Source organism: Eschrichtius robustus, chromosome 14, assembly GCF_028021215.1.
Source record: "Eschrichtius robustus isolate mEscRob2 chromosome 14, mEscRob2.pri, whole genome shotgun sequence".
NCBI classification, from domain to species: Eukaryota; Metazoa; Chordata; class Mammalia; order Artiodactyla; family Eschrichtiidae; genus Eschrichtius; species Eschrichtius robustus.
The window spans coordinates 47358115-47370110 of record NC_090837.1 but is presented as its reverse complement, the minus strand read 5'-3'; the positions used below and the strand labels follow the sequence as shown (position 1 = coordinate 47370110).

General features: G+C 41.4%; 1 protein-coding gene across 1 annotated transcript; it reads right to left on the bottom strand.

The window, feature by feature from the left end:
- Positions 1-479: 479 nt before the first annotated feature.
- TTR (transthyretin) lies at positions 480-9228 on the bottom strand. The gene is made up of 4 exons (XM_068563359.1): positions 9151-9228; positions 8004-8134; positions 1858-1993; positions 480-587 (listed from the first exon to the last, which is right to left on the bottom strand). Exons 1-4 carry the CDS (start codon positions 9217-9219, stop codon positions 480-482), a joined length of 444 nt encoding a protein of 147 aa, XP_068419460.1. The 5' UTR covers positions 9220-9228.
- Positions 9229-11996: the final 2768 nt, after the last annotated feature.

Genomic DNA, 11996 nt, shown 5'->3' with positions numbered 1-11996 from the left:
CGGGTGGAGCTGGGCTACTCTTGAAATCTGCGAAGCACTTAAAGGAAATGCACATAATAAAGAAGAGGACCCTTAGAATTTGCCTTTTGCTATTCACCAAAGGTGAGAGGAAAAGAAAGCGCTCTCATTTTCAGAATGTGTGTTTTTAATAGCTGCGGATGAGGTCGAATATGTGCTTAGCTTGGAAAACATTGGAAATTTGGATTTCCCCCAGAGTTCGGCCAGAGATGTTCTTTGAGTTCCTTTGCATTTCTGTCAAATTTGGATTCTTTGTTTTATTCGAGAGGACAACAGGGGAATAAAAAAAAGCAAGTTCAAATGGTGAAATGGGAAGTGCTTCAATAGGAGTGTTTTATTGTCTCTGCCCGAGTTTCTAACATAGCCTATAAAGTGAAAGCACTGCTTTAATAAAAATGGAATGCTGTTGGTTACATGAAGTCCTGTCCCTCATCCTTCAAGTCCACCGAAGCAGGTGCCCCTCACTCCTTGGGGCTACTGATTAGGGCCGTGGTGGAGTAGGTGTAGGGGCTGAGCAGGGCCATGATGGTATAGTGGCGGTGGCCAGACTCGTTGGCTGTGAACACCACCTAGGAGGGAACACAGACAGGATTGCTTTTCAGTAGAGCCTCCAAATGTGAGTCACAGACAGAGAGACCACTCCAAGTCCAAAGAAATTATTTTTACTTTCTTATTTTGTTTTCTGGAACAGTGTGAGCAAAAGACAAAACTCCAAATATGCTGGCCAGCTAAGCCGCTGGAGCCTTGCGCAGCCCTTTCAACCAGATTCTTTACTCCCACCTGTATAATCAGGTCTCTCTCTTTTTTTGGCAAATTTATACTAAAAATCAGGGTGGCCCTAACCTGACCGAGGGAAATCACAGAGCTCCTAATTGCTCATGCAATTAGTTGATCTTTAACGCTGACCGACATGTCTGGATTCTATTTCCACGGCAGCCATCTGTTTTACATGACTTAAGGAATTATTACAGACAAGGAAGACGCAAGGAGATGGGGCCCATGGATAACTCTGAGGTTCCCACTACCTCATAAGCAGAGGAATAGAGTGTGAACCAAGGGTTACAAATGTGGCTTTATTTTTATTATTATTATTATTTTTTTAGCGTGACTTCTCACAGGAAGAAAGCTGAGGCACACCTTGAGGCTAAACCCAGCCTGGGACCTGGTGGTAAATATTACTGCTCCTCCCCTTACTGGCCCCGTGACCTTGACAAGTTATTTAACTTCCCTGTGCCTTACTTTCTTCACCTGTAAAATAAGGGCAATAATAGGAATGGCTCCAATGGGTTGTTTACAAAGATTAAATAGGTTAAATATAGAAAACAGTGGTAGTATATGCTTGAAAAGTGTTATCTATTGTGTTGCTATTATTATTATGAATTTACTGTCTCTGTGTGCATTGTCTGAAATCACTTATCCAAACCTCTGGAAGCCAGATGTGTTTTGGAATGAAAAAATTGTCAGATTTTAGAGACGTAAAATGATGCACTTATTTTTTGCTGTATAACACCCTAAGTGGGGTCTGGAGGGTTGCCTAATAATCCAACATATAAATATTTCTTCAGCAAACAAACAATAGGATTCAGAGGAAGGAATGAAGTCTCTAAAGAGCATCTTGTAAGTTCAGGTCAGGTTACTAAATGAGTTATCAACAAACAGAGAAAAAGTTTGCATTTCAGAGTTTTGTGGATTTCTGATTGTAGAAATGGTAAAGGGAAGCTGTGCTAGTCCAGTACGTTCCTTCCGACTTTTCCAAGGTGTGCATAGTGCAAACAGTGCATTTTCTGGGACTGAAAACAAACAAAAAATAAAAAACAACACAAGCATCCATACACTCACCTCTGCATATTCATGGAAAGGGGAAAAGCCAAGTGACTTCCAGTAGGATTTGGTGTCTAATTCTACTTTGTATATTCCTTCTACAAGTTTTTCATCTGTTGTGAGCCCATGGAGCTCCCCAAATTCACTGGTTTTCCTAGAAGGTGCAAAAGTCCACGTTAAGTTAGGCATTGAGGGAATAAATGCCATTTTGAGGTGACACCACACACACACACACACACGCACGCACACACACAAGTGCAGTTTGTGTATGTGATTATATATATATATATATATTTTTTTTTTTTTTCTCGACTAGGTCAGGACAGGGAAAATTCTAGTAACTGTCTAAAATTAACTGACAGGAAATTTGTCAGGAATATTTCAAAACGCTCTTTGTAGATTTTTTCTCTTATGAGGTTTCACTTCAAAAAAGTCATTACGCATAAATACACTACCATGTGTCATAAATACACCGCCATGTGTAAAATAGATAGCTAGTGGGAACCTGCTGTATAGCACATGGAGCTCAGCTCGGTGCCCTGTGACGACCTAGGTGGGTGGGATGGGGGGGGGTGGGAGGGAGGTCCAAGAGGGAGGGGAAACAAATTGAAGGAGAAAAACCATATGATCATCTCAATAGATGCAGAGAAAGCTTTCGACAAAATTCAACACCCATTTATGATAAAAGCCCTGCAGAAAGTAGGCATAGAGGGAACTTTCCTCAACATAATAAAGGCCATATATGACAAACCCACAGCCAACATCGTCCTCAATGGTGAAAAACTGAAAGCATTTCCACTACGATCAGGAACAAGACAAGGTTGCCCACTCTCACCACTATTATTCAACATTGTTTTGGAAGTTTTAGCCACAGCAACCAGAGAAGAAAAAGAAATAAAAGGAATCCAAATCAGAAAAGAAGAAGTAAAGCTGTCACTGTTTGCAGATGACATGATACTATACATAGAGAATCCTAAAGATGCTACCAGAAAACTACTAGAGCTAATCAATGAATTTGGTAAAGTAGCAGGATACAAAATTAATGCACAGAAATCTCTTGCATTCCTATACACTAATGATGAAAAATCTGAAAGTGAAATTAAGAAAACACTCCCATTTACCATTGCAACAAAAAGAATAAAATATCTAGGAATAAACCTACCTAAGGAGACAAAGGACCTGTATGCAGAAAATTATAAGACACTGATGAAAGAAATTAAAGATGATACAAATAGATGGAGAGATATACCATGTTCTTGGATTGGAAGAATCAACATTGTGAAAATGACTCTACTCCCCAAAGCAATCTACGGATTCAATGCAATCCCTATCAAACTACCAATGGCATTTTTCACAGAACTAGAACAAAAAATTTCACAATTTGTATGGAAACACAAAAGACCCCGAATAGCCAAAGCAATCTTGAGAATGAAAAATGGAGCTGGAGGTATCAGGCTCCCGGACTTCAGACTATACTACAAAGCTACAGTAATCAAGACAGTATGGTACTGGCACAAAAACAGAAACATAGATCAATGGAACAAGATAGAAAGCCCAGAGATAAACCCACCCACACACATATGGTCACCTTATCTTTGATAAAGGAGGCAAGCATATACAGTGGAGAAAAGACAGCCTCTTCAATAAGTGGTGCTGGGAAAACTGGACAGGTACATGTAAAAGTATGAAATTAGAACACTCCCTAACACCATACACAAAATTAAACCTAAAATGGATTAAAGACCTAAATGTAAGGCCAGACACTATCAAACTCTTAGAGGAAAACATAGGCAGAACACTCTATGACATAAATCACAGCAAGATCCTTTTTGGCCCACCTCCTAGAGAAATGCAAATAAAAACAAAAATAAGCAAATGGGACCTAATGAAACTTAAAAGCTTTTGCACAGCAAAGGAAACCTTAAACAAGACCAAAAGACAACCCTCAGAATGGGAGAAAATATTTGCAAATGAAGCAACTGACAAAGGATTAATCTCCAAAACTTACAAGCAGCTCATGCAGCTCAATAAAAAAAAACAAACAACCCAATCCAAAAATGGGCAGAAGACCTAAATAGACATTTCTCCAAAGAAGATATACAGATTGCGAACAAACACATGAAAGAATGCTCAACATCATTAATCATTAGAGAAATGCAAATCAAAACTACAATGAGATATCATCTCACACCGGGCAGAATGGCCATCATCAAAAAATCTAGAAACAATAAATGCTGAAGAGGGTGTGGAGAAAAGGGAACACTCTTGCACTGTTGGTGGGAATGTAAATTGATACAGCCACTATGGAGAACAGTATGGAGGGTCCTTAAAAAACTAAAAATAGAACTACCATACGTCCCAGCAATCCCACTACTGGGCATATACCCTGAGAAAACCATAATTCAAAAAGAGTCATGTACCAAAATGTTCATTGCAGCTCTATTTACAATAGCCAGGACATGGAAGCAACCTAAGTGTCCATCATTGGATGAATGGATAAAGAAGATGTGGCACATATATACAATGGAATATTACTCAGCCGTAAAAAGAAACGAAATTGAGCTATTTGTAGTGAGGTGGATGGACCTAGAGTCTGTCATACAGAGTGAAGTAAGTCAGAAAGAGAAAAACAAATACGGTATGCTAACACATATATACGGAATCTAAGGGAAAAAAAAAAAAAGTCATGAAGAACCTAGTGGCAAAATGGGAATAAAGACACAGACCTACTAGAGAATGGACTTGAGGATATGGGGAGGGGGAAGGGTAAGCTGTGACAAAGTGAGAGAGTGGCATGGACATATATACACTACCAAATGTAAAACAGATAGCTAGTGGGAAGCAACCTCATAGCACAGGGAGATGAGCTCATTGCTTTGTGACCACCTAGAGGGGTAGGATAGGGAGGGTGGGAAGGAGGGAGATGCAAGAGGGAAGAGATATGGGAACATATGTTTATGTATAACTGATTCACTTTGTTATAAAGCAGAAACTAACACACCATTGTAAAGCAATTATACTCCAATAAAGATGTTAAAAAAAAAAGAGGGAGGGGATATAGGTATACATATAGCTGATTCACTTCATTGTACAGCAGACACTAACACAACATTGTAAACCAATTTTACTCCAATAAAAAAAAGAAAAGAAAAAAAAAAACACACTGACTTTTTCTAGAGAGGTACACTTTTAACGTGGGATCCTTCATTGCATTCATTATCACCTATTTACACTCCTGTAAACTGATGCTCCCAGAGTAACCAAACTTTAAAGCATTAATATAAACACGATACCTCTTTTAATTGCAATAGACACATTCTTAAGTCATTCAATCCAACAGGACCCATTACTAATAAAAATAAAACACATTTTTGGCCACTTCCCCATACAGTACAAAGTAAGGAGGAAGTAAACGGTTTCCTCAGCAAGGCGCCTTGTCTCCTCGGTGTTTTGAGGGGGAAATTGTAGATGAAAACCCTGGTTCCAGGCCAATGGCAGGAGATAGAGGAACATCTAGAAACTCAGGGAAGCGTTTGAACTGGGCTAACTTGGGGCTTGTGGGTGAGGCGTGGGAAGGTCAAAGAAGCTCTGACCATCATGGTGGGGGAGGAGGGACAGCCCAGGCCACTCAGGAAGGCAGTTACTGAACCTGTGACCTCCCTGGGGCCCACCTGGCACCCAGGTAGCCTGCAGCAGAGCCAGCCTGACTGACGGGTCCATAGTCCCCAGGAACCACCACGTGCAGATTGAGCTGACTGCCGCTAATTTGGAGGACTTAAATGATGTGCAGTTTCAGGAAAATTTGTTTTTATTAACTTGTTGGATAATTTGATGTGACTGGATTTTGTTCATACGTAGAAAACTGAGAGGAGTTCTTGCTGTCAGTTGAAAAGACTGTTTGACGTTTTATTGCAATGGGTTTCCTTTCCCGAAAGCTAAAAATCTTTTCAACGTACTTCTGTGTCTACATGTTCCAATTTAGGTTTTAGTAAACTAATTACCAGACAGTTACCATTAAAAAAAAAAAAAAAAAAAGAGTCATTACGATTCAGGGTTGGTGTTTGGGCAAAGGTTCGTAACTACCCTTGGAAGTGGCCATGAGCTTCTCTGACTGAGGTTCCCTTGACCCTGGGGCCTCACTTCTCTCCCCTGTTGTGTGAGGGTATCTACCAGAGGAAGTATCATTTGTACACATAATGGGAACCCCAAAATACAAGGAGAAACCCATATCTGACTTTTTCATTGTTTATATGATTAAGCTCCTTGGTAACTCTTTGCCATCAACAAATACTAGGCAACTCCTTTTTGTTTTTAAACTAGGCAATTTCTGTTTCCATGTAAGTACCTGCTCAATGGCTGGTGTTAGAAATCACTCTCCATTAGATAGCAAAAACTAAGACAGGTAAAAATGGAAGTTGTCTTTACTGACTCTGTTCATTACCCTCCCACCTTTCTTCCTTTCCAGGAAGAAAATACTGGATTTCCCTTTTTTGTCTTATCATCAGAAAAAAAATTCCCACAAACATCTGAATGTTGTTGGGTTTTTTCTGCCTTTTTATTTATTTATTTATTTATTTATTTATTTATTTATTTATTTATTTATTTATATTCATCTGAATGTTTTTGGCGTCCGTTCTGTCTCGTGCTTAGAATATTCTCTTAACTTGGCATTTCCACAGTGTTCTTGGCATTTTATAGAAACATAAATGAACTAACAAATAAAAACTCAGTTGAAACCACACTAAAGAAAATGACTTTCCCAATGATGGATGAAGAATCATCATGTGATTCTTGGGATTCAATGAAAACCCACAGAAACTCTCTTCTCAGGAGACAGAAACGCTTAGCAGTAGCACTTGGTACTGAGCGTTTCTTTGTTGTTCATTCTTTTAGTTGGTTGGTTTAGATTTTACTAATGTGCATTTTCTTTGAAACTCTTGCTAGTGGAGGTGGAAGAACTCTGTGAAAGTTATAGAGCATCTGGTGAAGGTGAGAAGTCACTTGGGCTCCCAGCGGTGGGGCATGGTGAGGCTGGTCTGTGGCTGTGCTTACTATCATGTGTCTTTCTCTTCTGTGTCTTTTCTTACGGAGCTCGATAGCCCCAGCCTCACAGAGTAGATGCTCCACCAGGGTTTGCTGGACAACAGCCCTGGACTCTGGATGATCCAGATACACTACAGAGAGCCACCTCCTCCATGCAGCCCCTCGATTCCATTCCTTTCATTAATAAATCAACACAAATTCTACATCTTTCCGAACATTCCAAGACAAGGAGTGTTATGCAAGGGCATCAAGGAATCTGGAATTCCTGAAATTATATATACATTTTTGTATGTGTGTATATGTGTCTTTTTCTGGGCATGGAGTTCATAGTTTTCATCACCCTTTTCATGTGGTTCATGACCCCAAAATGTGGTGAAGTGTAGTGGGGAGTAGGAAGCAGCCAGGAATGCTGTTCAGGATCCTGGTCACTTGCAGCTGAGCAAGGCAAGAGGGCATCCTTCTCAGAATCCACTTTCCCTCTGCCCACATTTTCAGTTTACTTGGTGGACTTTTAGTGAATGATGTTGTTAGGGACCCTTGGACCGAAACCGCCCGCCTTGGCCAGGTACGATAACAACTGCTTGCCTGAGTTGTCTCACAACAGGAGGTCCCGATAAGGACCACGGCACTGCCTCAGAAAACTAATCGGGAGAACCCGAGAGGGGCCAAAAGGAGGGAGGAGACGCCAGCCCATAGGTCCTGCCGACCTCCCAGAAACCCTCGAGCTAGAATCCATCTTGGCAGAGAGATGTGCCTGCCACCAGGAAGGACCCTGAGTCACACCAAATATGGGCACAAGTAAGATGATTGGCCAGAGACAGCCGGAAGCTAACCCCATTACCATAAGCCCTGAGACTGCGAGGCACGTGGCAGAGCAGTCCTCCTGGGTTCCCTTACCCTCTTGCTCTCCACCCGGGTGCCCCTTCCCGGTAAAGTCTCTTGCTTTGTCAGCACGTGCCTCTCCTCGGACAATTCATTTCCGAGTGTTAGACAAGAGCCCACTCTCGGGCCCTGGAAGGGGCCCCCCTTCTGGTAACAATGTGAGCCCCTCTCTCTAACAAGTGGCGGGGGAACGGGAAGGTATAACCAAGTCCTCCGTCTGGGTTCCCCGGGCAGCTCACCCCGAGGCAAAGGGCTCCCAGGTCTCGTCAGCAGCCTTTTTGAACACTTTCACGCCCACGTTCACAGCAGGAATGCCCTGGACGACATCTAGGACTTTGACCATCAGAGGACACTTGGATTCACCAGAGCCCTGGGCAGAGAGGAGACAAGTGACAAGTCAACAAAGTTGGTCAGAGTGACAGGATGCGTCCTTTGTGGTCTTCGATTTGGAACAAGGCAGAAAGGACACGCGAATCCCATTTCCAGCTACGTACGGAAGTGTTGATGGTTAATGAGCTTCCCTCACTCAGTGTAGCACAGACGTGATTGTCTCCAAAGAAGGAATGGTTTCTGCCTCTGGACATGCTGCGCTCCAGCGGGGGCGTGTATAATGAACTTGAAGGGAGAAAATAGGCCCTCTGAGAACAGTTGCTTCAGTAAGCCTCGTCATTTGAGTAGAATTACTGCAAAGATGTACTGTGCCATAGGACTACATTGTTTTTCCTGAGAGCATTTTACTCAGTTGTTGCTGTAGTGATTCCCTCTTACTAGTTGCTGTAAAATAATGTCAGATGATTTCATGACCCTTTTTATAGTTTTAGTTAATTCTCCTAGGGGAATTTAAGAATTTTTTTTTTTTCCTTTTTGGCCATACTGCACAGCTTGCGGGATCTTAATTCCCCAACCAGGGGTCAAACCGGGGACCGCAGCAGTGAAGGGGCCAGGGCCTAACCACTGGACCACCAGCGAATTCTCAGGATTTAAGAGTTAGATATCTGACTAGAACGTTGTCTGCCAAGCCTTTCAGAGATTAATCACTACATACTTTTTTATTAGCTAAAGGGAAATCAACTTTATCAAATGTCAGTCTTCTGAAAACTCAATAGTAACAGCTTCTGGAATATTGGATCTTTATTTCTACCATTTATCTGAGGAAATTGAGGTACCATTGCAAAGCCATAGAGGAGAGCGCCCAGGATCCAAGCCCCAGTTCAATGAGCTCTGCAGAATTTCATTCTTTTTGAAGTTTGAATCAATGATGTTTAAAAATAGATGCTGGGTGCCCTGGCCCTAACTAACAAAAGCTGGTTGGCAAAGCAGGAAGGAGTCACTTCTACGTCATCCACAGGAGACATATGAAAGGACTTCAAAGAGTCGAACACTCACCACAGGGCTAGCCTCAGACACAAGTCCCAGTCCAGCGAGGCAGAGGAGGAACAGACGGGAAGAAGCCATTCTGCCAAGGACCGGTGGGTCTCTGAGAAGGCTGCTCCCAGCTTCGGGCTTTTATACTCACTTCTCCCCAGCCAGCCTCCTGAGCCCTGCCAACCTGTCTCCAAACCTGCTGATTCTGATTACTGACTTAGTCAACAAAGGGAGAATAAGTAACCCACACAAATATGAAACTTGCCTAGACAGATTAGAGCGTCAGAACATTAGCTCTATGAAATATTCTTAACAGGTCATTTGACCAGCTAGATCACCAAAACAAAACAATCAAAACAAACAAAAATACTCTTCTCCATGCGTGGCTGGATGCAGCAACATTCTTGGAGATTTTATTCCTCCCTACCTATTATTTCTATGCACGTTCTCCATTTTCTGTACATTTTATCATTCGTTTTAAATGATAGATGCAAATTGTAATAACTTATTTCACATGGAATGACATTTGGCTGCGCAGGCTTAAATATAGTGCATCAGAAAGCATCGTGGCACTCGAGCTATATCCATGAGTCAACGAGGAAAAATCTTTGGCAGTGCTTACGTTTGAAAAACCTATGTTTCAGCCAAACTAAGTCATTTGGGAGCTTAACTTAGTCAGCAATTTCTCCATGATTTTTGTGTTCTTCTGAGACAAGGTTCTCAACCCAAGGAATAATGACACATTTCAAACTGGCATCCACGAGCCTGAAATACAAAGAACCAGATATTTTTTATGGCCTCTTCTGCACTGAATGTGCAGAAACAAGGCTACCCAGCTGGCTTTTGTCAGAATCAAAGTTTCTGGAAGGAAGTAGAAATGGCTGTGAGAACTAGAAGCTGTGGTTGACAAAAGATTCTCTTTCTCCTGACCAGTTTACAAGTCCAGCAATTATAATCGTTGGATGATTCATTGATCGAGTACCAGCTCTTGTGTGTATGTGTGTGCACATATGTGCACGTGGCTTTGTTATGGGTTAAGACAGGTTTTGTCCTGATAAAGACGTATATGTAGAAGACGCAAAGGCGATAGACAAAAATTTTGGAGAATCACATGTCAAGGGTGAGTCCAGTTTGGAGCACAGAGAGTTGGGGGAGCATTCCTTTAGGTGACAGCTTGGAAGAAACTGAACAAGAGGTGGTGAAGGATAAGAGCTTTCAGGGGGTAGTGGAAGGGGCAGGAAGGCATTCCAGAAATACGGAAATGTGCAGGGAAGGAAACTGACCACAGGAAAACAACAAAGGAGCAAATCCAGTTCAGAGCATAGCTAGGAAGGGAATCTCATAGCCTTAGAGTCTGACTCTGAAGTAGCACTGGAAAGAGTTTTGAATTTGAAGTTCGATGACCTGAGTCCTAATTCTCTTGCCTGGTTTCCTGGATGACCTTCTGTGAATTATGTAATATCTCAGATACTCAGCTGATGCATTTGTAAAACAGAAATTCCTACTTTTCTACTTCAAAGAACTATTCTAATAACTGTTTACATGAGATAATACAAAAGCTCTTGATAACCTGTAAGCCACTATTCTGGTATAAAGTCTAATTATAATTTAGTTCAACATCTCTGCTAAGGAGAAAATCCTTTCTCTTATATCTTTCATATATTGTCATCTAATATTCTCTGGACTATTTCCCAATGCTCAGAGCTTGGGTGGAGAGTCTTTTTTCTGACTGTGAATTCTAAACATTCGAATGTGCTCTCATGTCCCAAGTCAATCTTCCATCTATGCATCTTTGCGCTACTTTCTGTTAAAACCAAGAAACGTGTCCCGTAGACATCATGACCTGGCAACACTGGGCTGCCACCAGCCCATAGACATGTTACGTTTGGCCTGAGGAATCTGTCTTTAAAATTTTTTTTGAAATGGTTGTTAAAATTAAAAATTGAGACACATTGCATAAAAATGTGGATTTCTGGCTTCTCTTGAGAAATCAGAAAGAAATGTAGCATTAGGCCTATTCTCACATGTGATGATAATCTTCGGGCTGTCATTCTCAGACATTACAACGCCCAGGCCTCTCCTTCGACTCTGAGGCTAGGTAACATCTCTAGTGGCACTCTCACGCTTGAGCTTTTTTCTCTCCTGACACATGTCCTGTTTCTCTCATCTATGTTCCTGCCTGGTCTCCTGGAAATTTGAGTTTGAAATTGCTGGTCTCCTGACAGCCATTTGAGTGGAGAGTGACAGCTTATTTTCTATTTGCCAGATAGACATTCCAACTTCTTTGAATGATTCCTTTTCAGACACATTTCCCAGAATCCTTATCACCCTGAACTTCCTCCTCTGATACACTCCCATTGGTGGTCAGTGCTTCTTTTCAAATGTGATGCTCTGAACTGGATACGTGCTCCAGGTAGAATCAGGCCGGTACACAGGACTTTGAGACGGTAACCTTCTTTGGAAGATGTTCTACTGCAAATGATGCATCCTGAACGCATTCGTAACTGTAATAGCTGCGACCACATTCCCCGCAACATAACACTACCCATCATGACCTCTTGGTCGCAATGATCAAAAATCACCATATATTATCCATCATCTCTGCTTTTTTCATTTATGAAGCTTATTTTCAACTTTATTGAGGTATAATTGACAAACGAAATTTTAAGATATTTAAAGTGTACATAGTGGTGATTTGATATATGTATACATTGTGGAAGGATTCCCACCATCTAGTTAATGAACACATCCATTATCTTTTTTTTTTTTTTTTTTTTAGTGAGAACATTTAAGTTCTACTCTCTTAGCAGATTTCAATTATATAATACAGTGTTATCAACTATAGTCACCATGTTTTACGTTAGGTC